Consider the following 23,110-nt stretch of genomic DNA (forward strand, 5'->3'; position numbering starts at 1 on the left):
CTTCTCCATATGCTACGTGTCCTACACTCAATCTTATCAATTAGGGTTTTCTATCTCTCATGGTTACCAACTATTTTAGATTTTCTTTTTCTCCCTTTTTTTAGAGTCGTAATAGTTTCTTGTGGTTTCTGTGATTAGTAAACCACCAAAAACATAAAAGAAAGACAGCCTCAAGAAATACAAAGAATTTAAATTTTTCCGTTGGATTTTTATGCTATTCTTCTATTTTATTATGTTTTAAAATATATTTTAAAACATAACAGAAAAACAAGATAAAAAAACAACAACAAAGAATGTCTAAATTCGAAATAGAAGTTAAATAGAAATTTTAAAGGAAAAAACAAATATAGATCAGAGAGAAAAGGAAAATCTGTATGCAACTATTATTGTCTAGTAAAGAAAAATAATCACAAGTTCTTTGTTTAACATTATAAACAAGAACTGCAAACTCTAATGAAGAACATGGCTAAATTCAGGTTTAAGCCCCTCAATGAAGCATACAAAACTTGATTCTTCAATTTATCAATAGAAAGTTATCTATTCTGAAGAAGAAACAGCAGAAAAGAAATTGGCACTGGATAAATAAGCTGAACACATTTTACTGGGTGTTCCAGAGAGAAAAATACTAAACAAGAACAAGAACAAGAACAAAGTACATGAATTAGACCCAGTGCTGCTTTGTTGCTTCCATTCTCTTCAACAAACCATGAATCTCATCTTGCATTCTGCTTTTCATGTTGAAGTAATCATAGTGCGAATTTTGCAACACATTGAGTTCCTCAAATTTCTTCTTCCTCCTTTCCTCTGCCTCATGCAAGCAAAGCTTGCCAAGCCTTTCTGCATACTCCTCTTCCATCTGTGCAGCCTTTGTCTTGATCATCTTCTGGAATCCCTCAGCCTCTCTCCTTGCCTCATCTGCCTTGCTCTGGAACATTCCGGCTTCGGCCTCTTTTATCCGTATGATGCTCTCCAAGCTTTCAAGCCCTCCTCCTTTCCTTAGTAAAGCCTCAAGGTGCAGATCAGACTCCTTTTTCTGCTCACTCAAGAGGGAGGTTTTGAGCTCTTTCTGTTGAAGATCATTTGACCTTGTGAAGCTCATGTCATAAGGATATTTTGGAATTAGAGAAGTAGATTGTGAAAGAGATGCTGTTGTGTCTACTGTAAGGTTAGCCTTAGATTTTGGCAAATCCTTTGTGGATGTACCAGAAGCTGGAAAATCTGGCATGCCATCAGTGTCTGTTTATCAGGAAAAAAAAAATTCAAAGTTAGGTATCAAAATCATCAGTATAATTATAGTCAAATCAAGCAGGCATTTGTTATTAAAAACTGAGAAAGATCTAAGATGAAGCTGAAAAAGTATTCACAATTGTGGAAGGTGAGGCATTTAGTTTGATGGAAAAACACAGACTAATATGCATATTGAAATATGAATTGTAAGATTTAGCTACTTCATCCTTAAAGGGAAGTACATGCATACAACATTCCAACCAACTGAAGCATTTTTTGCTTGATTAAGTGGCCAGTGCCTATTAATGATCACAAAATTTCATCAACCAAATTTGCAAACTCATCTAATAAGAACTGAGTGGTCAATTTAACATTATTCATCATTCACCAAAACCAATCACCAGAAGACTAGAAATAATTATCATGTAACAGTAGACACCAAGGTGATGAAAGAACATTCCTTGTTTCTATTTCTGAAACCTATGACAAACAATTAGTCAACACGAAATTGAGCAGGACCAAATATTTAGAAAGTACAAAGTCATTCCTAAATCTTCAACTCTCAGATGTCATTCCAAAATCTTTAATCAGTTGGTTACACATCAAACGCTGCAGCTTCATCACTAATCTTTTATAGTACTTGACATGGCCTAAGCCTGATTTGATGTTACTGAACATATGGAAGAATCTGAATTCTGAAGTAGATATTTTTATACAGAACATGATGTGGCTATAAAAGAATGAGAAATGGAAAGATAAATCATTTTAAAGGTTAAATGTCTGGTTCTGGCCTCACTGTTAAATATCTGTCATAATTACTATTAAAAAGAAAATCTTCATATATCAGAGCATAATGCTTTTCTCTACCACATCAAATATTTGAATAAAATCAATTTGATTTTACTAATCCGTGGAGAATATCATGATATTCATACTTCATGATTCCCATTTAAATGCTGCAGGTGTTTAAATAACACAATTGTTTTGATAAAACACATGAAGAGATAAATTGAATATGAAAAGTAAAGACCAAAGCTCATAGACTTACAGCTGAAAAACTGTATGATAAAGTTGCAGGCATCCGAAGGAGAAACCAGTTTAGCTTGAAGTTTTGACAGCATATCATCCATCTTAAAATGCAATTCCTTCCCTTTGCGATCTTCGCTTCCCTGGAAAATCCTCCTCACACAGTCAAGCTCCTTCATCAATGTTTCTAGGCCCCAATCCTTGGCACAATACACAAAGACCTCTTTAACAAAGCCATACATTTCTGAAGTATGTCCACAGCCAATACAATGAAACTGCATCTCAGAGGTCCCAGAAGGACCCTTCGAGATAGGCCCAGGTTTGATTAGATTCTTCTGAATGGCACAGGTAGCATGACACCAGTGTGAACAAACATCACAACCAACCCAACTACAAGTATTACTTGCACAATCAAAGCTCATACAAACAGGACACATGCAAGAACTGCAAAACCCCTTATTTCCTGAGCACATCTTGCAGTCACAGTCTTCAACGGGCAGCAAGCTCTTGCAGTTCACATTTCTACATCTCATATACAAGAAAACCTCCACCATCTCCAAGATTTGGAACTTACCAGACAAGAAACTCGCAAGCCCCATTTTGATAGCAGTCAAAATCTCTAGCTGCACTTTATGACACTTGGAAAGAGTCTCTCTGGTGAGGTCAGATCTTCGGCCAAGCCGAGTCTGGAGGTTCATCAATTCCCCTTTCTTCTCTGGTGCATCAATAAGACCTTTCAGGTGTTCCTTAATTGAAGTTGTGACTTCATCAGTGAACTCCTGAAATTGCAAAGCCATGGTTGGGATAGACTCAGACACAATTTCTCTTATAATTCTCTCTGATCTAGAAAACTTCATCATCTTCCCACCATCCACACCTTCCAAGCCTCTCATATTCTCAGAATTCTTTCCCCTGGAGCCCTCAGACTGAGCTTCAAATCTCACTCTTGCAGGCAATTCTGAAGGGAAAAAAGATTGGTTATCCGAGCTAGTAGCCTTATAGTGACTGTTCCCTTGCATAAAGGAATAATTGGCCAAAGCAACCCCATCTCCTATTGGCTTGAACCTGCTATGAACTGACCCATTAGTGCCCTCCCCACAATGCCAAATTTGATCATCTTTGCTGTGGGAATACTCAAAATTGTCGGTTGAATTTCGGGTGATTGAGCAACTTGGGTTGTGTGAGAAAGGGTGAGAGTAAGATTGAGACATAGAAGCTGCAGTGTAATCATTTGAACACGAATTGATAGTAGTTGTGGGCCTTGTGGATGGCATACCAGGCTTTGGCTTAACAAGTTGGTCACCATTTTGCAAAGCGTTTGAAGCTGTGAGAGAGAGCGACACATCAGGCAAAGCAAGAGAGAGACTGAGAGTCTCAAGCTTCTGCTTCTTGCTGCCACCACTCCTCTCCCTCTCACACTCTTCATCAATGGATCTCTTCGAAGAATTCTCCCTTGACTCACTCAAACTCAAGAAATCCCTCTCCACCCATTTCTCATCCTGATCTTGCTTTTGGTTCCCCACAGCCACCTTCCTCCGAAGACAATCCTGGTCGAAGTATTGTCGCGCACTAAATGCTGTCACCTCTTCCAGAGACGATTTAAACCTTAACTCGTCTTGATCTTGATCTGAATTCCCATAAACCACAATTTCTTTGCCCTTCACCGAGCTTCTGCCGTCAACCTCTCTCTCGACAAGACTCAATTTTCGGTTGTCACAGAGGTAGCTGAGGGTCAACTCTTGCGACCCGGAAGAGACAAACTTTGAGGGTGGTGACTGAAACTCATCAACACCAACCTTCTTCTTCTCCGGGTAACTTTGCTTTTTCTCTTGTGGGCGTTCCTTGCCCTGAGAAAAATCACGATGCTGATGCTGCTGCACCTTGCTCCTTGAGTTCTCTCCCTCGGTGTCCACGCCATTGGGAACAAGATCTTTGCCTCCAATCATGGCAGACGGAACGCCAAACAGGAAAACAAAAGACAAAGAAAAGGCAAAGACCCAAACAGAAAGAGAGAAGACAAAGAGCAAAAACAAAACTGTGTTCGAGACACAAACAGGGATAGTTCCGAAAAAACAACCGAGAATCGGGGATGCTTTATTTTTCTTTTTTTTTTTTTTCTGAATCTCGGTTTTGATTCCTCAATCAAAACGAGACAGATAACTCAGCTCTGCAACGCGTGCAGTTTCGGTTTTGAAATGATTAGGAATTTCAAAGACTGCTTTAAATTTTCTGAGCAACTTGATATATTTTTTGGTATACAGATCAGAAAAATTGTGCATACAGACCAGAATGAGAAATGGTCAGCTTCAATTGCAGAAGCTAATTTACATTTTTAGCCCTTTCAGGAGGATGAAAATGGAATTGCAAGCAACCATGGTGGTCCTGGTTTTGACCATTACTTTACTCTTTTGCTAATACCACCTTGACCAATATGTTTAGACAAATCCACAAAAATTTAAAAGAGAAATATTTTTTAAATTATTTATGATTTGTTATTTTTAAATTTTATTTACATATATATCATCTTAAAAAATATATTTATGAACTAACAATCAAGTAAGAAATTATTAAAGTATAGATATTATAAAAACATGGTATTTAAGTAAAAGTTGTAAAGTGATTTTAAGAAGATAGTGTGACTTAATGGAATGTGTAAATATAATTTAAGACTTCATGTGAAGATGATATCAAAAAACAAAAAGAAAAAATAATAAAGGGAAACTTTTTATAAACTAAAATAGTTTATTGAGAAATGAAAAATAAAATAAGTTAGATAAATTATATAAAAAAGTTGTATATATGGTATTATTATAGGCAGACTAATTTTAGTTTCGGTTGAATGTCATTTTTTTTTCTTTTTTCAAAAAAGAAAAAGTTTGGCTGAATATGTACATATCCATGTTGTGGTCTTTTTGCAATTTTACACTGTGTTCATCATATTCTTGTTCCCTTTCCTTTTCACACCTTTTGTTTAAGACTTTGGACCAAGTTTTAACGTTCGAATTCCCTCTGCAAAGTGACTCGGTCTTTGAGAGTGTTTTTCTGATTCAGTCTTTGAGAGTGATTTTTTGAGGTCAAAGTCGGTGAAAATGTTCTTCTTTCCTCCAATCAAAACGGATTATAATCAGAAGCAGTTTCTTTATGTAGCTTAAATTTAAACTATTTTCTTTATGACGTTTTAGTTACATAAATTATTTTTTATTATTTTTATTATCGTTACATTAAATCATAATTACATATTGAATGGGAAACTGATTATATTGTATTTATCTCTAATAAAGTCGTGTATATTTTAATAAATTAACTGAATTAGTGTATCCGATTAAAATTAAATTAATTAATATTTTTATGAGTTTCAATAACGCATTGATACATTTTCATTTTTGTATGATTATATTAAAATAAGTTTTAAGGTTTTTTTACATGTATATTAGTGTCTTGGTTGATTTGATTTGTCTAATTAAATTTTAGTGGAATGATTAGTATTTGTGTTTATTGTTAAGGTTGAATATGAAAAATTGATTTTATTTTGTTCCAATTGTAAAATGATTTCTCTAGTTATAGATTGTTACAACAAGATGTCAATGTTATTTTTGGTGGAAAGAAAATACTTTACGTAAAAATACAACATTATCATCCTAAGGTGGTTGATGTATAGGACGGGGTTAAGAGTTCTTTAGCTAAGTGGTGGAGCTTGTGATAGAGCTTGAGATTCAGTCTTTTAGTGCAACTTGTTGTACAACATGTTGTTCAGTCATTACATGAGCCAATGGTGGATAATCATGATAATATTTGTGTTGTGAATGGATCTTCTCTTGTTAAGAATCTTAATGTTGTTGTGCTAGTGAAATATGATTCCTTGGACGGTATGCCTCCTTTGAAGAATTTCACTCTCATTGTCAATAATTTGCAAAGTTTACAACAATTATATTCAACTCATAGTACTTTAACTGCATATCCTAATCATTTGGCTTCTAAATGGGCTAATATGAGGAAAGATTCTAATACTGAAAGGGAGTAATGAGCCAATTCAAACTACAAGGAAACCTAGTAGGGTCAAGCCAAAGTAATACCAAATCATCCAAAACAAAAACTTCTAAAAATTAAAGGTCTTTTCTGAAATATGAGAGGAATGACTAATGATAAATTTTTTTAATGTGTTAAAGAATTTGTCATTTTCTATAGTATTTGGAGTTCAAAGTCTCGACTAATTTTTTTGAAGGAAATCCATGAGTCTTTTTTAATAAAATTTTCATATAATGACAATGAGGTCTATCATAAACTTATTTGAAAACTTTATCCAACTTGATTACATAATAAAGATATAATAAAAATTTTATTTATCCAATACTTTATTATAAAAAAAATATTCTATTATGTATATTATTATTATTTAATAAATATTGAACATACTATTTTGAAATACTTTTATTAATAAATTCTTATATTTAAAAAATTATTTAATTTAATGATTTACTCAAGTTCACTTAATTACAATTAATTAGTTTATTTAGAATGAGATTTTTAATAAAAATAAGAGTATATTTGATATACCTACAAGGCTACATAACCAAAGAAATGTAATTTTTTATTATAACACAAGGACCGGATACCAATATCAAAACTAGTAAGATGAGTACTCAAGACGGATTACTAACAACCGACACCCCAAAACTCTTTGCAAGTATTTAACATAGAGCATGTTAAGCATGGGCGACTAGTATAATGTATACATTCAAGGTCCCCTAAGCCATAGTAGCTATAAGACCAAGGAAAATGAAATATTAAGAAAGGTGGTGGGTATGGATGTCATTAATTAAAATAAGAAACGATAAGTTATATAGAGGTGAAGTGTATCATAGATGGTTAAAGCTCTTTGTTATGGGTTGGAGGTCTTATGTTCTACTCTTGTTGTGTGCATAATCTATATTTTATTTCTTTTATTAATTTATGTTATGTGAACGTTTGTCCAGTCAATTCCATGATGTATGATTACGTTATTTTCAAATATTATGTAGTTTGTTAAATTTGTCGTGCACATGTTGATCTTCTTCCTACAACTACTATATTGTCCAATATTCTCTTTGAAAGTGCATGATTAGTCCCACGTTGGTTTTCCTTTTGTGTTTACTATGCGATCTAAGAATTTGTATGATGTATATTAATTTCTTTTTGTTTCACGTTGATCATTCTTTATTGTTGAGTGTGTTGTTCTTTTCTTCAAAATTGGGCTATTATGGTTTGTGACAAGGTGTTCAGGTATGTGTCAAGTATTTTTCATTTGATATATGCTAATTGCTTACGAACTGTGTTGTTTAATGATTTGGTTGTGTTGTGTGCATTAAGTTGTGCTATTTTTCACTGGAAACTAAGCTATTCTTACTCAGACTACATTGATTTTTCCTTGGCCATGTTGTTTGCATTAAAATTGTGATGTTTATTTCATTGGTCATATTGTTCTATCTTTGTTGAGTTGTTTTTACATTATTCTGGATTGTCTAATTTGTTGTCATGTTGTCTTATTATTTGCCGAGTTGTTTAAATGTGTGGCCATGATGTTTCAATGCTTTGTCGAGTTGTTTTACTTGATTCTTGGTTGCTTAATATGTTGACATGTTGTTTTAAGTGCTTTGTCGAGTTATATTATATGTTGTAGAGTTGTGCTTGAATCATTGTCATGCTAGGTAAGTTGGTCGGGTTAGGGTCACTTCACGTTAGGCTAGGTTGCTTAGTGTCGAGTTGGGTTTACTTATGTTGAGTTGTGCAAGTGTGTGTTGATTTATGCTTGTTTGTGCCGAGTTGGGTTGTTTGAGTGATCTGTTTGACCGAGCTATGTGGGACCTTGGTTTCAAGGTTCTGAAACTCGGCCTGTATGTTTTGAAGGTTAGTTAGGAAGGTTTTTACCATGGTTGAGCAATTTAAGATGATTGTCGAGTTGTACATGTTGTTAGTCATGTTGTTTTGTTTTGTTGTCAAATTGTATGATTGATTGATGAGTCATGTTTGAACATGGCTACGCTGTTGGTTGAACTATTGGTGTGGTATGGTGATTGTTTGTTTAGTATGAAGTTGAAAGACACGTTTGGTTGCTTGTCTTCTTTCTATAACTTATAAAGTCAGTTTTTATTACTTTTCACTTGAGGTTGTGATGGTAGGGGAAAAGGAGAGGTTTGAGTGTTGCACCTTCTCGTTTGTGTGAAGTAGTGGGGAAGGCAAGGATGTTTCACCCATAGGTTTCTGGCTTGTTTCTTAATATAGTGCACGGTGTGTGACACATCAAACTTTTTACTCATAAGTTCTTGAGGAGCAAGGGAGACAGATCCTTGTTGTGATGACAGGATGACATGAACCACTTTGTTTTGATAAGTAGGTTTGTGTGACGCTAGGTTACATTAGAATAACATATTGTTGGTAATACTTGATGGTAATGAGTTTTTTTGTGATGTGAATGTGGTTGACTTCCTGTATTGGAATGAATGTTTTGAGCGTTGTGGCTCAGTATGGTTATTTTTTATTATCTTGTATTGTTTTCTTGTTAGTTCACCCTTACTTATTTGTATTTGTGCGATGACCATATAACTTGTGGTGTTAAGGAGCAGATGATATTACATATGATGTTGGTGATGTCTAAAGCGAGGAGACATGTGAAGAAATCTTATGGGAGTTTTCGAAATACAATTACGATAATAACTTATTTTAATTTGTAATTTTTGAACAATATTTTATGTTTTGGAATTGAAATAATGTTTGTTTTCACATCGTTTTAAATTTGATATAATAATTAATAAAGTTTTTTTGTTCACTATTTTGTGATGGTATCAAAGGTTTTATATATTAAGTTAATGAATATTTTATAAACTATATGTTGCATCCTAAAACATCATTAGTTTTTCTAAAGACGAGTTCTTATTTTTCTTTAGATGAGTTTTTTCCTTACTTGGCTCTTGTTTCTTTTTCCCTTAATGAAGCTTCTATGTTAATTTTGTCACACAAAAAAATATTTCTACTGCTCTAAAGGCTACATCACAAAATTTCTCACATTCCTTCTTATGTTTAAGCTATCTTAGTTTAAAAAAATCCTATAGCTGACACACCACCTTTGCTCTCACTTTTACATTAGCTTTTTGTTGGCTTGCACGTTTAGTTTTCTTACCCCGTTTGTAGTCTTATGTTACAATTCAGTAACTCGAGTGCCTTGTTCGAGGGCTTTAGTACCACGTTCATGGACTTTTGTTCATGTTACAATCTAGTAATTTGGATGTGCTGAGACATAATCAAAATGTCTAGCAACCTAGGTTTTGAAGCTTATCAAACAACACTCAACGAAATATTGCTTATAGAAAAAAACGTCTAAGGAAAGAACATGTTTTTCAAATACCATACCTAATGGTCCTTGCCTTGGGCCTTTTTAAAAAAAATACAAAACAAAATATAAATAATAAAAACTTATTTTTAATGTTTTAACCCCTTGCCACAATTTTTAAAAGGAGAAATCAATTCCCTAGTGTTGGACCAGTGCTCCTACCATTAGGCCAACGTACCCCAACTAAAATATAGCGCAAAATCTAATATATAATCTCTTTTTAAGTCTTTTGGTAGCTATCCCAAATCATAAACATTAACAATCACTTATATAGTTATTATATGCATTCACCTAACACCTTTAACTATAGTAAATTCATACAAATTTTATTTATAATTATTCCTAATTTTCCCAGGTCTTACACCACCGAGCTATTTGATGTTTTGATGCACCATACAAACTCTAAGGAAGTCTTATCGAGCTATCTAGCTTCTCACTAAACTATATAGATGTCTTACCAACCTGGTGATACAGTACACGTGTCTTGTTAACCTTATCGGGTTAGGGATGTGGCACACTCTTTGTCACTAAGCTATCTTGCCAACCTTGGGACATAATACAAGTGTCTTAAAATGTGGCACATTGTTTGCAACATAAAAAAAAACTAATGATGTTGGTCATAAATGACTAAATGAGTGACTTTCTAAAAGAAGAGGACACATATAGGTCAGAGTTCGGAAAAGGAATGAAAACCAGATATGCATGAAAGTTTAGGGACCAAAAACATTTAAAATATATATATATATATATATATATATATATATATATATATATATATATATATATATATATATATAGTGAGTATGTGATTATTAAATGAGTATTCCTTAGTAAATACTAGTTGTATTTTATAAGATCCACATGGATCGCTAATGTATGTTTATCATTGGAATAATACTTATCTCAAGTATAATAACATAGTAATTAATAATAAAAAAATGATACCTCATCATAAATAATAACCATAATACCAAACGACTAAGATTAATTATGATATGTAAATATTACCTTAATAAAACATAGATTTAGATTGTTCCATAATAAAGAAACTTAATAGATATAATAATATTTATATTGAATATCAAATAAGAACATAAGTAAAATAAAGACTTAATAGTCTATTTTGTCCTCAATTTTGCTGGATTGTGTCAATTAGGTTCTTTGTTTTAAAAAAATGTCCACTTGATCCTTACTTAATAAATTTTGCATCAACTCGTCCCTTCCGTTAAAAAAAACAAACGGGGTTATTTGTATACACATTTTTTTTTCTAATTTTATTTTTTAATTAATTTTTATTTAAATTTAATTATTTTTAAATTAAAATAATTATTTTATTATTATATTTTTTTAATAATTATCTATATTTATGTATGAAAGGATTTTTCTACAGAATTTTCAATTTTACATTTTATATCACCATTATTTTAAACTAAGCAATTACATTTTTTTTATTTTCGTCATTTAAATAATTGTTAATTTAAATATAATAACTTTTTAAATTAAAATAACCATGTTATATTTATTCTTTTAAATGACTATTTATTTAAATTCAATGTATTCCCACTAATTAATTTAAATTCATTTCATTTTTTAATGAAATTAATTATTAAAAAATATATCTCCTATATTTTTACTAGTGATATTCTGACTCTTTTGCAGCACGTGAAAAAAAAAAGTAAAATTTTGTCTGAGAATCTCTTCCATATTGCATAGGTGATTGATCATTTTCACATACTTTCAACTTCAAATCTTGACAAAAAAAAAAAAAAAACAACCCGTTGAAAATCGAATCAGCTTCCAAACTGAATTGAAACGTGAAATTTGGCCGAAAGTGTTGAAAAAATAGTGAAAAAGGAAAGTGACAAGAAAATGACTCAAAATAAGGATAAGAAAGAGATGATGAAAGAAGACTTGGTCCTGCCCATGTTACTAAAAGACAATTTCATCCCTACAGTTATCAAACCTATTGTTTTGGCCTGCAAGTCAAATCAGACAAATTAGTTTTTTTTTTTTTTTAATTTGTGTGATGATATTCATGTCACCAGTGAATCAAAACCGTGTTACTCTCAGAGACCCTAGGACTAAAATCAGAGATTTGTGATATTTAAAAAAATTAATTACTACAACTAAAACCTTATTTTAATATATAGAACAATCAAAGTTTTAGAAAATTAAAAGTATATATTTACTTCATTTTCTACTAGGTTCCTCCATGTCACTCGAACATTTTTTTCAATTTATACTTTTTAATATATTTTTAATTTTTACTTTTTAATTGTAGATCTCTCTTTAAGATTTTAAATAACATTTTTTTAGATTTTGTAGTGATTTATGTTCCTAGTAAGAAAAAATTTTTATTTTATTATTGTAGGGATCTTCAAGAAATTACTCTAATTAGTATAAATCTTATTTTTCCTTCAATACAAATTTATGCATATATTTTATATTTAAGATCTTTTTTGAAAATCTAGATTATTAAGAATAAAAATTTTGTAAGCGATCAAAATTTGTTCCAGACAAAGTTTTTCCATTTTCTTTTATGTTTTAGTTTTATTTATGAATATTTAACCATTTTACTGGTTAGTTGGTATTTGATTTACCAGAGATTGCTATTTGAAATATTTTGAATTGGTTTGTTGCTTGTATTTCTTTTTATATTTTGAATTTGATATTTAATTTGGATAGTCAAACTGAGTTATATTAGTTATAGGTTTCAAACTGTGTTGAAAAACTGCATTTCAAACTTACTTATGTTGATGGACTAATATATTATGTTTATATGTGTAAAAAGGTTGATAATATAAAATTTAAGATTCTTAAGTTTTTATTTGAATAATTATATGAAAATATTTTGGATTAAGCTTGTTATGCTGAACTCAATGATTTGAGTTTCAAATTGGTTCAATCTCCTAACATATATCAAATATAAGGTTTTTTTTCTAACTAACTTGGTCTCTTTTAAATTCTAAAAAACTATTTGATGTAAGTTCTAAAAATGTAGTTATTGTAAAACTATTTCTGACCGTTGAGTAATTTAAGTTCTTTTTGAATGTCTCTTCTTTCGTGATAAGTTTGGTATTGAAAGAAGTATTAAATGTAGTCCATGCAAAATGTTTTTCATCTTCTTTATGTGATTTTCTAATAGTTATATGTACTTAAGTAATGTGTCTTTTTCTTTGAATTTGTTTAAAGTGTAGAGCCATAATAAATAAACCGTTCTTCTAAACTTAATATATAATGTATGGCTTAGAAAAATATTAAAAAAATAACTTTATTTCTTTACCTAAAAGGTCTTCTTATGTGACTTACCCTTTGCTAATGGATCTTTTTGACAAATAGAAGCAATAGACATTTCTTATAACATAGAGTAAGCATTTATATGTTTACATGCAATACGAGGTTAAATAAAGCATTTGTATCTTATGATATGTTCTTAAACTAAGTTTATTGTCTTTGAGACAAAACATGATCATGTTTTATATTTGTTGGAGCTAGACTAAGTGTTATATGAAACAGATAAAATAGATTTTGAGAAAATTTTGGTCAAACTGTTGCAGATTGTTTTAGGTAAAGATTTTTTATAGGTCTAGTGAATCATTTCTTAGGTAGAGTTCTTCTTTAACACTATCTTGTTAAGTTCTTGATTATATGGTAGATTTAGAAAGGTGTCCAATAGGATTTTGCACGTTTGTGTAGACTTCTTGTAGGGTTCAAGAAGTTTGATTGTGGTATTGTCTTGTTTGTATCATAACTTTGTAATATCTTGAAATTTGGTGGAACACTTTGGTCAAGTTGCAAAGTAGGCTAGATATAACTCTTAAAAATGAACCAATATAAATCTTGTTCTTGCTATCTTTCTTTAAAGTTTAATGCAATTCAATGTTTTGTAAAATCAATCATAATTGATCTCTAATTTTATATTTAAATTATTTCACTGAAACTAAAACAAAGTGTAACATTTAACAATATAAGTAAGAATGATAACTTGATTTATATGTGATATCAGTTTAAGATTAATATATTGTTCAGTCAGATTATCAATAAGCTAAAAAGGAATTTCAAGCTGCCTTAATAAGTGATATGCTTATGTTTTATCTCATATACTTGGTCAAAATGAAATCAATAAAGATTGGTTTTGAAAAATCTTTTTAAAAACAAAATTTGGAGTGAGTTCAATTCATCCCCTCTTGAATTTAGTCAAATATCTTTTACAATTGGTATTTAGAGATAGTTCTTGTAAAATATTCAAGGATTAGTTTTTAGTATTTTTTTAAAAATGACCTAGAACAAGTTGTCTTTTAATGAATGAGCCATATTTCATAAACCTCTTATGTTTATCGGTGTTAATTATCAATTTTGGAAAGTTAGAATGTGAATCTTTATTAAGTCTATTGACTAAGGTATATGAGATGCAACTATAAATGGTCCATTTATTCCAAAAATGTGGCTAACAATGTGTAGATAAAAAGGTCTTGAAACATTTGGTCTAAAGAAGAAAAGAAGAAAGCTTAGTATGACCATGCAAAAAAAATATAAAAACTTCAATCTTAAATTTGGATGAATTTTTTAGGATATCACAATGCATATATGCTAATATGCTAAGGAGATATGGGATGCTCTTGAGGTTACTTCTGAAGGAATAAGTGATGTGAAGATGATGCTCCTCTTGAGTGGGTTTTGTTGTGGGAAATGGAGAAGAAGGTGATGATGTGCTGTTGGACCACAAGCCCAGGATGGAGGAGAGATGTAAAAATAGAATAGGTGGTGTAGCAAGCAAAGCTTAATTGGACTCTAACAGAAAGTTTAAAAAAGGAAAATAAAATAGTAAAAATGGATTGAGTTCTATATTTTTCTCTTTTGTTTATTTTTTTTGTTTTCTTGTATATTTTTTAAACAAGGTTTTCTAATTTTCTGATTAATTAATTAATTTTTTTTTATTTTATGAAGAAAAAAGAACTTTTATTTCATCCAGTTTTTATTTTCCTTTTCTATTTTAAAATTTTTGAAAATAAATTTTATCCACCAGAGGAAGTTGAGTATTGAGAGTAAACTGAAGATCTACATATAGAAGAATACCACTACACAACACCTTAGTTATCCTAAGCTGCATTCAGGTTCAGGATTAGGACCCACTCAGAAGTATGTAATATAATATAATAACAAAACATATTATAATATAATAGACAATTATCTATAGCAAGGTTCAATAAGAAATAAATATATCTACACGTAATTTATTTAAGCAAAGCAATAATGCATAAAAAAAACAAGTTAAAAAAAATAAAAGATATGAGATAAATAAATTAAAATATGAATAATTTGTATAATTAGTTGTTAGGTTTAACTCTCAAAAGCAAATCCCTGATAAATTCACCATTTGTTACAACTGGAATAGCAATGAGGTGATTAAAATAAGTCATAACTAATATCTACTAAAGAAATTGAAAAAATCATTTAAACAAAGTTAACATGCAAAAATAATTTTTAAGGCAGCAAGTTGATTTATTTAAAGAAGCTGTTAAAACCATTCAATGTCTATCATAAAGAAGGAAAAAGACTCTAACAAAAATAGTTTTTAAAGAAATAATGTGTTTTAAAATAATAAAATTTTTTTTAAACAAAATTATTTATATCAAAAAACCATTTAATATTAAATTAATAGAATATCACTATTTTTAAACTGCTATTATTTTAAAAAAAATTATTTTTTATGTCTTTACATTTATAATTAATTATTTTTATAATTAAAATTTTTTTCCACAGGTTTTCTAACTCAGTAAACCAAATATTAATTTCATTATTATGATGAGTTTTTGTACATTGCAAAAATCGAACAGATTGTATCTACTTATTATTTCAACCTATCATATTTATTTTATAGAAATATACCTTGAAATTTGTAAGAAAATTTATATCAATGCAAAAAAGTTAACATGGAACCTAAAATTTAAATGGGTTTATTTAGTCACATTATTTACTTTAAATTTCTCAAAAGAATTATAACCATTCAAAGTTTCAGAAAGGTTTGTATGGTGAATGAGAATCTTATCAAATTTTCTCCAATGAGTTATATATAGTATACAATACTCTTTTATGTGGTTCTAGCAATATAAATTTTAACACTGTCATCTAATTTTAATTTTAATGCAAAACTTTAATGACAAACATTTTAATAACTTCTTTTATTTTAATTTAAATTTTTCAAAAACTTACATAAAAAAATTTTAGTTTTGTAGATCATTTTAAATCTCGAATTTTGTATATCAACGTATTTTAATGTCGTAGAGAAGCCGAATGAAACAAAAGTTTCACGTTCGGTTTTGAATTAGAGACGTTAAATCAAAATCATGAATCAACGTCGACTATAACCCTTAGCCTTCCAAGCTAACGATGCGGGTTCGATTCCCGCTACCCGCTATTTCAATCTATCTTTTTTCTTCTAGAATGAATTTATAATTTTTAAAGAATTTGTCAATTCTTCATTTTCATTTTTTAATTTAGTTTTAGTTAGGAATTATATTCAATTAATTTATCTTTTTTCTTTTATTCTAATTATTTTATTTGATTTATTTTTATAATTTCTAGAATTCTTTGTTTATATTTGATTCTTTAATCTTTTTTAGTTAATAAGGTTTATATTTTTATAATTTTTATAATAAATGTTTTACAATAATAATATTTTAGGTAATTTGATTGAAGAAAACAGTTTTGTTTGTTGAATGAATGAATGGAAAGAGGATGTCGGCATAAACCAAATATAATTTCACTATTGTTTGGATGTCAACATGTGATGCTGCCATTATGTTTCGTGGTGCTCCTTATGTACCCATATCTACATGCACAAATAAAGGAAATGCTTTTCCAACACTGTTTTTTTTACAATATCTTTCTTTAGTCATAGTGTTCGTGATTCTGAAGACAATTTTATCTCTATCAAACAAAAGTTTTAGATATATTTTTCTGAAGATTGTAGAAGCCTTAAATATTTAAAAATTTGAATATTTTTAATTAAGTTTTTATTTAATTTTTTAATTATATCACATGTCTAAAATATTTTTTATCTTTTGTTTTAAATATTTTATCATTTGATTTTTCTATAAATGAGATTATGTGACTGTGTCTTTTTATTTTTAGCTCATCCATTAACTTGTTCATTTTTTTTTCATTTTATGGTTGATATTTTTTTAATTAAATATATTTTTATTCTTAAATTATCATGTGTTTTTTGTTTTTAATTTTCTTCTAAATTTTGTTCTATTTAGGACCTTCTTCTCTTATAAAGTTATGGATTTAGTTATTCATGACTAAAGTTATTAGTTTTTTTTTTCACGTAACAAACGACGTGCCACCTTTTAAGACATGTGTAATGTGTTCCAAGACCAGTAAGATAGCTCGGTGAAAAATGGTGTTACACATCCCTAACCCAATAAAGTCAACAAAATGAGTGTATTGTGTTTCCAGATTGACAAGACATCTAGATAGTTCAGTGGGATAAGGTGAATGGAAAACTCAGATAGGTCGATGGAAAGTTCAAATAGGCTAGTAAGGTTCATTGAGAACTTAGATAGCTCAATGAGAAATTTAGATAACTTGGTAAAGTGTATTGAGAACTTAAATAGCTCAGTGGTCAGATAGCTCAGGTAGCACAATACTAAACACTCTAAAATTTCGAACTTGGGAAAACAATACATGTGTCTTATCGACCTTACCGAGTTGGGAACGTGGCACAGTATTTGTCATTGAGTTGTCTTGCCGACCTTACCAGGCTAAGGATGTGACGCAACGTTTCTCATTGTGTAATCTTTTCAACCTAGGTCACAATACACGTATCTTAAAAGGATTCAAGATATGACACATTGTTTGCCGCATCAGAAAAAAAAAACTAATGGTGTTGATCGCGTATAACTAAATAAGTGTCTTTCTAAAACGAAAAGGACGAAAAGAGAATAAAATTTGGAAAAGAAACAAAAAAAAAAAAAGTATAATAGTTTAAGGACAAAAACACATTCAACTCTTTTTTTTAGGATTAAAGAATTCATAAATTAAAAATGATTGAAAAAAAAAAGTTAATTGATGAATTTGAGATAAAAAAAACCAAAGTAACAATTATATAATCTATTGACCGTTTGTAAAATAAAATAACAAATACTTATAAAGAAAATAAAAAAGATTAAGTATTCTAAAACCAAATTTTGTAATAGAAACTAAATTTAAAAATACTTAACTTTATTTATCATATTTTAACACTAACTCAAACCTAGAATTCTTTTTTTTAATATTTAACATAATACACTTTTTTTTCCTAAAAAGAATTATCCTTAAGATACACCTTGTACTTTTTTCTATAAATATGTCATTTAGGGCCATGGATTATTTTCTATGACAAAAGTTTCAAATGCCTACTCAATTATTTTGTTGGTCAAGAGCCAAGTGGGTATCCTTTAAGCTAAAAAGAAGAAGAGAGAAATGGTGTGTTACATATGACAACTTGATGGTTTGGTCATTTTTTATTTTTATCAAATGCATTTTCTACGATAAAATAATGTTTTCAATTTGTTCTTCAACCAATGATTATTTGACAAAAATGATGTGATCTGCTATGAGACTTTGTTTTCTTGAATTATTTTTTAAAATTATAATCAGTGTTGACTGCCGTTTTTTTTAAAATATTTCTTTTGGTCTACACATTTGAAAAATGAATTTTAGTTGTCATCCGTACTTACATATGTGGCAAATTGTGAGACGTGATTCTATAAAATATGTCTTTATAAAGTTATATCTTTTTGTTATTTTATTCTTTGAAAGGTTTCATCCCTTCTGCAACTTAAATTCTTGAAGGATAATACAGTTTACGACAAAATTTTCTTAAATATTAAATTATATAGACATGCACATTCTAAAATCCAGAATTATCCAACTCAACTTGGATAAAAATCAAATATATTAAAGGAGAGTTTCATGCATTGAGATTCATGATTCTTGACTCTCATACACCGAAAAGTTCTGAAAAATTATCATAGTTTTTGAGTAAATCCGATGTAACATTTCTCCTCTGACCTACCAAACCTCTACCAAAGAAACATTGAAATCAAATTCAACAATACGGTAACTACAAAACCATGGTTCAAGCAAAAAGCTATAAACGAAGGACATGTTTTTCCAAAACTAAATTCTTAACAGAAGTACAAACACAAATTGACATTTGAACCCATGGAGCATGGTGAAGTAGCTACAAAAACATCAACAACAGTGCAAAGAAAAAGCTTGATAATGGAAATTGAAATAAGCTAAAATAAGCCATTGGAAATGCAGGTCTCACTGTACAGTAGTACAATTACCATAAATTCTCTAGTCTGAAGAGAATGGAACTAAACATGAAAAAGCTTAAAAAGCTTTACAGTGAGAACATCATGAGGAGGCTTGTACACACATGTTACGTGTTTGGATTCAATGAGGATGAAAAATCTCAGAGCCTCAGAGTGAGATCAGGAGTTGCAGATGTTTGTGCCGGAGGTGCAGTTTCTACAAACCTAGTACTTGAATTGAAAGCATGTGCATCATGGCTCAGATTAACACCAAAACCAACCCTTCCTTCTCTCTTTCTGAAGCTGCCAGGCCAAAACAGACCAGCATCATCATCTTCCACGAAGATCGGTGTCCGAAAATAGTCTTTTTCGAATTTTGCAGCAAGTCCTATTTCAGGAACCCTCAGTGACTGCACTTGTTCTTGGTGGATTGCAGCATGAGCTTCAAGGCCAAGTGACCGAAAAGAAGAACCATGCAGAGGCAGAGATGCTAAGCTTGTGTACCTTTCAGTGAGAATCCCCATTCTCAATGCACGCTTTGCCATTGTCCTCTCCCTTTTGTGAGCATTCTGATGGCCACCTAATGCCTGCGAGCTGAAGAATTTCCTCCGGCAATAGTTACAGGAGAAAACTCTGGGAATTGCTAGTGCTGAGGGATGAGTTTCACCTCCTACTTCACAGTTGGTGTGACTTTCATCTTTGAACTCTTCATCACTGTGATTGAATTTGAGGGTCAAGTCAAGGGACAGAGAACCTGAATCAGGATCAGTCTTTGTAAGACAGGAGGAGCTGGTGTTGTCCATAAAATCTTGTGGTGTTTCTTGCAGAAATTCATTTGATCCAACTTGGCTGCAGATTTTGAAATCTTCTTCAGGTTCCAGGTTCAAGTTTGGTGTCATCATCATCATCATCATCTGGTATGAGCTAACTTCTTTCACAGTAAGCAATTGGAATGAATAGAACAGACTTTTGCTTCAGTCAGCCTACCATCTGCATTGATGATGAAGCACATTATTTGTTATGACAAAGTAAAAGCTGAGAACATACAAAACTCTGGTGTTAATGCAAGTCATACAAACAAAGAAAGCATGGCTGAGAAACTCTTTCACATATAAGAAAACATGCAACCTGCTTCAGAAAGTAAATCAGAAATCAACTTTGCAGAAAAAGCATAAAGACTTTGTGAGAATATCCTTCCATAAGATAATATTCAAAAAGCAAAAAATATAAGAACTTGACAAATGTGAGCTCCATTTCCTTTTACTGAAAGTGGAATCACAGATCAAAATCTTGAGAACAAGTCACAACTGCAAAATAAATTTCATCTAGGTGCTGGCTCATCTGATGAAATTTAAAAATAATGCATGCAGATTTTCTGATAGAGAAACTGTCTCATTTTTCTTTTCTTTAGACTGAGAAGTGATACACTGCAAAGGAGAAAAACATCAGAACAGAAAAATGGAAACAAAAAAATTTCCCTTACCTTTGCTCCCGTAATACCTAAATCTCAAAGCTGTTAAATTAATGTCTGGAAACTCTTATGTTTAAGTATTATTTAAATAACAGGTCATGCAAACACCAAAACAAATTTTCCAGTTTAGCCATGCAGGGTATAAACATGTACTAAAAGGAGGAGAGTCCAAAAGTAAAGATGAAAGAATAATAAAATATGTAAAAGAAATAGGAGAAGAATTAGAAGTAGAGAAGATAAAAAAGTAAATATAAAAACTTTTTTTTTCTCTTGTAGCTGACTCAAATCTTCTGTGACAAAGGTTTGATGTCTTGTTTGCTAGACCAGCTCTCAGCAAGTTAAAACAGTGTTCTTATAACAGATGCAGAGTGTGTCACAATGGATGATATGCATGCATGTATCATGAGCTTCCAATACGACTGTGTTCCTTTCTCCAAATGCATTTCAACATATTTTTATAAAAATACAAGAAGCAATTAAGTTTCAATCACTGAAAAGAAATTAACAGAGTTGACATCATAGAGTATGAGTGAAAACATAGACATAGATGGAAAATCTTGATTGTTGTCTTGGGTGACTAGCAAGATTTTCATCATTTTTCAGTACCCTTATGTGCCATAATTGATTTTCACCCATCAACATTAAGACACACTATTGGACACATCTGAAATACACCCACCAGCCTTAGGCATTATTACAGCCCTACCAAAAGTATACGTTACACACCATTTTGGGAAAAAGGATAAAAAGATAAAATGGAAAAAAAGTTCCACATTTCAGCCAACAAATATTGGAACCGAAAACCAAAAGCTATCTGAAGATGTCGACCAACAGATTCCCACATTACTCGTCAAATCGTTTGAAAATCTTTCTCATAAAAAACATCCTTTGCAATGGACCAAACCACCCAAGGCTTCTTCAAAACAATAAAAAGTTGAAAAATTGCACAAGCTCAATGGAACGAAGATAAATACCCCCACCCCAGCTCAATCCACCAAGTTTGTGGTTGAGTGTAGGAAAGCAAACTTTGAGAGAAACTGAAATAAATATTTCCCCTTTAGATCTAATTTTTACAGTAAAAAATAGCAGGCACAATGCATCCAAAACAGAGGTGAACACAGATTCCTGAAATGAACAGGCAAAAGTTTATACTTGCACAAGGTAGAGAGAGCCTTAACTGAACACGGCAACACCAGAGAATCAAAACCAGACCCCAGAAAAAGTGATAAAACAATGATTAAAGCGGGACAAGGCTTAAAAATGCATGTAAGAAATGGAAGAAAGGGTGAAAGGAAATGCAAGTGTTTGGGTGGAAAGAGGCACTTACATAGTACTGTACTATAAAAGAAAAGGGAGAGAATCTGTAGTGAGAAGCTACTTTGGACTTTGGAGAATATGAACTATACAAGAGGGGGGGCGCAGGTATAAATATTATACTATTGTTGGGACTACTTTTTTTAAAAATTAACCACTGTGAAGTGGTGAAGAGAGAAACCAAAAGGAGATAAGATTACAGAGAGAGAGAGAAAGTAAAAATTATGGAAAAGCTGAGGAAAGAGAAACGAGAATGATGAAGGGAAGTCAGAGAAGTCAGATAACATGCATAAACACTAGAAACCACTTCTTTTGTCCAATTTTGAAGTTGCTATTGCAGCTCCATTTTCCTGTGCTTTTAGGTCTTAATTAAGAATCAGTGATACGAAAAATATGGACAACCAGAAAGACAAGGGAAATTAATTTGGGTGCTTTGTGTGATACCCCACACAACCAACCAACACAACAAGACATGGCCATATCATATCATAATATAGTGTGCTTCTTCGGCTTCCACTAAGAACATAAAGGAACGGTCCATTATGTTCAATAATAATACTAACAACACACCATTTCAATTCCCTTAGGCCACATAATAATAATAATATACTATTAAATTTTCTATTGTTTATGTAGTTGGAACATCTTTCTTCATGTTATCATTAACCTAGCTCCCCTTGTCCTACTCAGATATCTTATACATGATGGACCCCATTACTCCTTTCACCCTTTTCCCATTTATCTCTTTTCTTTTCATCACAGTCACTCAATTAATTCATGTGCAATTCTTTTTCAATCACTAGTTTTTGGTTTATAACAATTTCAACTAATTTCTGCAGAACTGTCTGCTGTAAAAAAGTACTTGCAGTGTACAGAAACTTTTTTTTATGCAGAATATGCAGAAACTTTTTTTTCCCAATATTTGACAGAATGCAGAAGATTTTAATTCAGTGGTTAGGATGAAAACAATTTCATTCTGAATCTGTCGTAATCGGTTTTACTCAACTTATTAATTAATATATACTGTGTTTGTTTTGAAAATTTGTACTGGTTGATGTAATAATTTTACATTTTACATTAATTAACTGTTGTAGATTATCAGAGAATCTATACTAAATGAAGTGAATTTGGAGAAAGAAAGTGTGATAAGTAGAATGCATGCTGAACGTTGATGTGCACAATAAAAGAGACACGCCTGTTCTCCTGCAGAGGAGTGACACAAATTGGTGAACAGTAAACAACTTTTAGGGTTTGTCGTTTTGGTAATGTTGTTTTTTTATACGTCTAATCTAAAGTACAGATTCAATTGACTTGCACAGTTAGAAAAAACCTCAGTCGAATCAACACTAGTGATGTGTTGGGATTACAAATTGGTGAACCTATTATGTGGTTTTATTTTACTTT

At 31.0% G+C, this 23,110-nt stretch overlaps 2 protein-coding genes across 3 annotated transcripts; both read right to left on the minus strand.

Annotated features, from left to right (window-relative positions):
• Positions 1-358: 358 nt before the first annotated feature.
• LOC124830361 (protein OBERON 3-like) lies at positions 359-4,562 on the minus strand. The gene is made up of 2 exons (XM_047304043.2): positions 2,276-4,562; positions 359-1,236 (listed from the first exon to the last, which is right to left on the minus strand). Exons 1-2 carry the CDS (start codon positions 4,197-4,199, stop codon positions 662-664), a joined length of 2,499 nt encoding a protein of 832 aa, XP_047159999.1. The 5' UTR covers positions 4,200-4,562; the 3' UTR covers positions 359-661.
• Positions 4,563-18,739: 14,177 nt separating this feature from the next.
• Positions 18,740-22,050, minus strand: LOC124830362 (zinc finger protein 7-like). 2 transcript variants are annotated; one of them, XM_047304044.2, is made up of 2 exons: positions 21,720-22,050; positions 18,740-19,911 (listed from the first exon to the last, which is right to left on the minus strand). In XM_047304044.2, the coding sequence occupies exon 2, from the start codon at positions 19,833-19,835 to the stop codon at positions 19,083-19,085; it is 753 nt and encodes a 250-aa protein (XP_047160000.1). In that variant the 5' UTR covers positions 19,836-19,911; positions 21,720-22,050; the 3' UTR covers positions 18,740-19,082. The 2 variants fall into 2 exon arrangements, with proteins under 2 accessions (XP_047160000.1, XP_087964415.1); XM_088108289.1 differs by lacking the exon at positions 21,720-22,050 and adding an exon at positions 21,571-21,711.
• Positions 22,051-23,110: the final 1,060 nt, after the last annotated feature.

The sequence above is a fragment of the Vigna umbellata genome, chromosome 3 (genome assembly GCF_029865625.1).
Source record: "Vigna umbellata cultivar VRB3 chromosome 3, Vumbellata_1.0, whole genome shotgun sequence".
In the NCBI taxonomy this organism is placed as follows: domain Eukaryota; kingdom Viridiplantae; phylum Streptophyta; class Magnoliopsida; order Fabales; family Fabaceae; genus Vigna; species Vigna umbellata.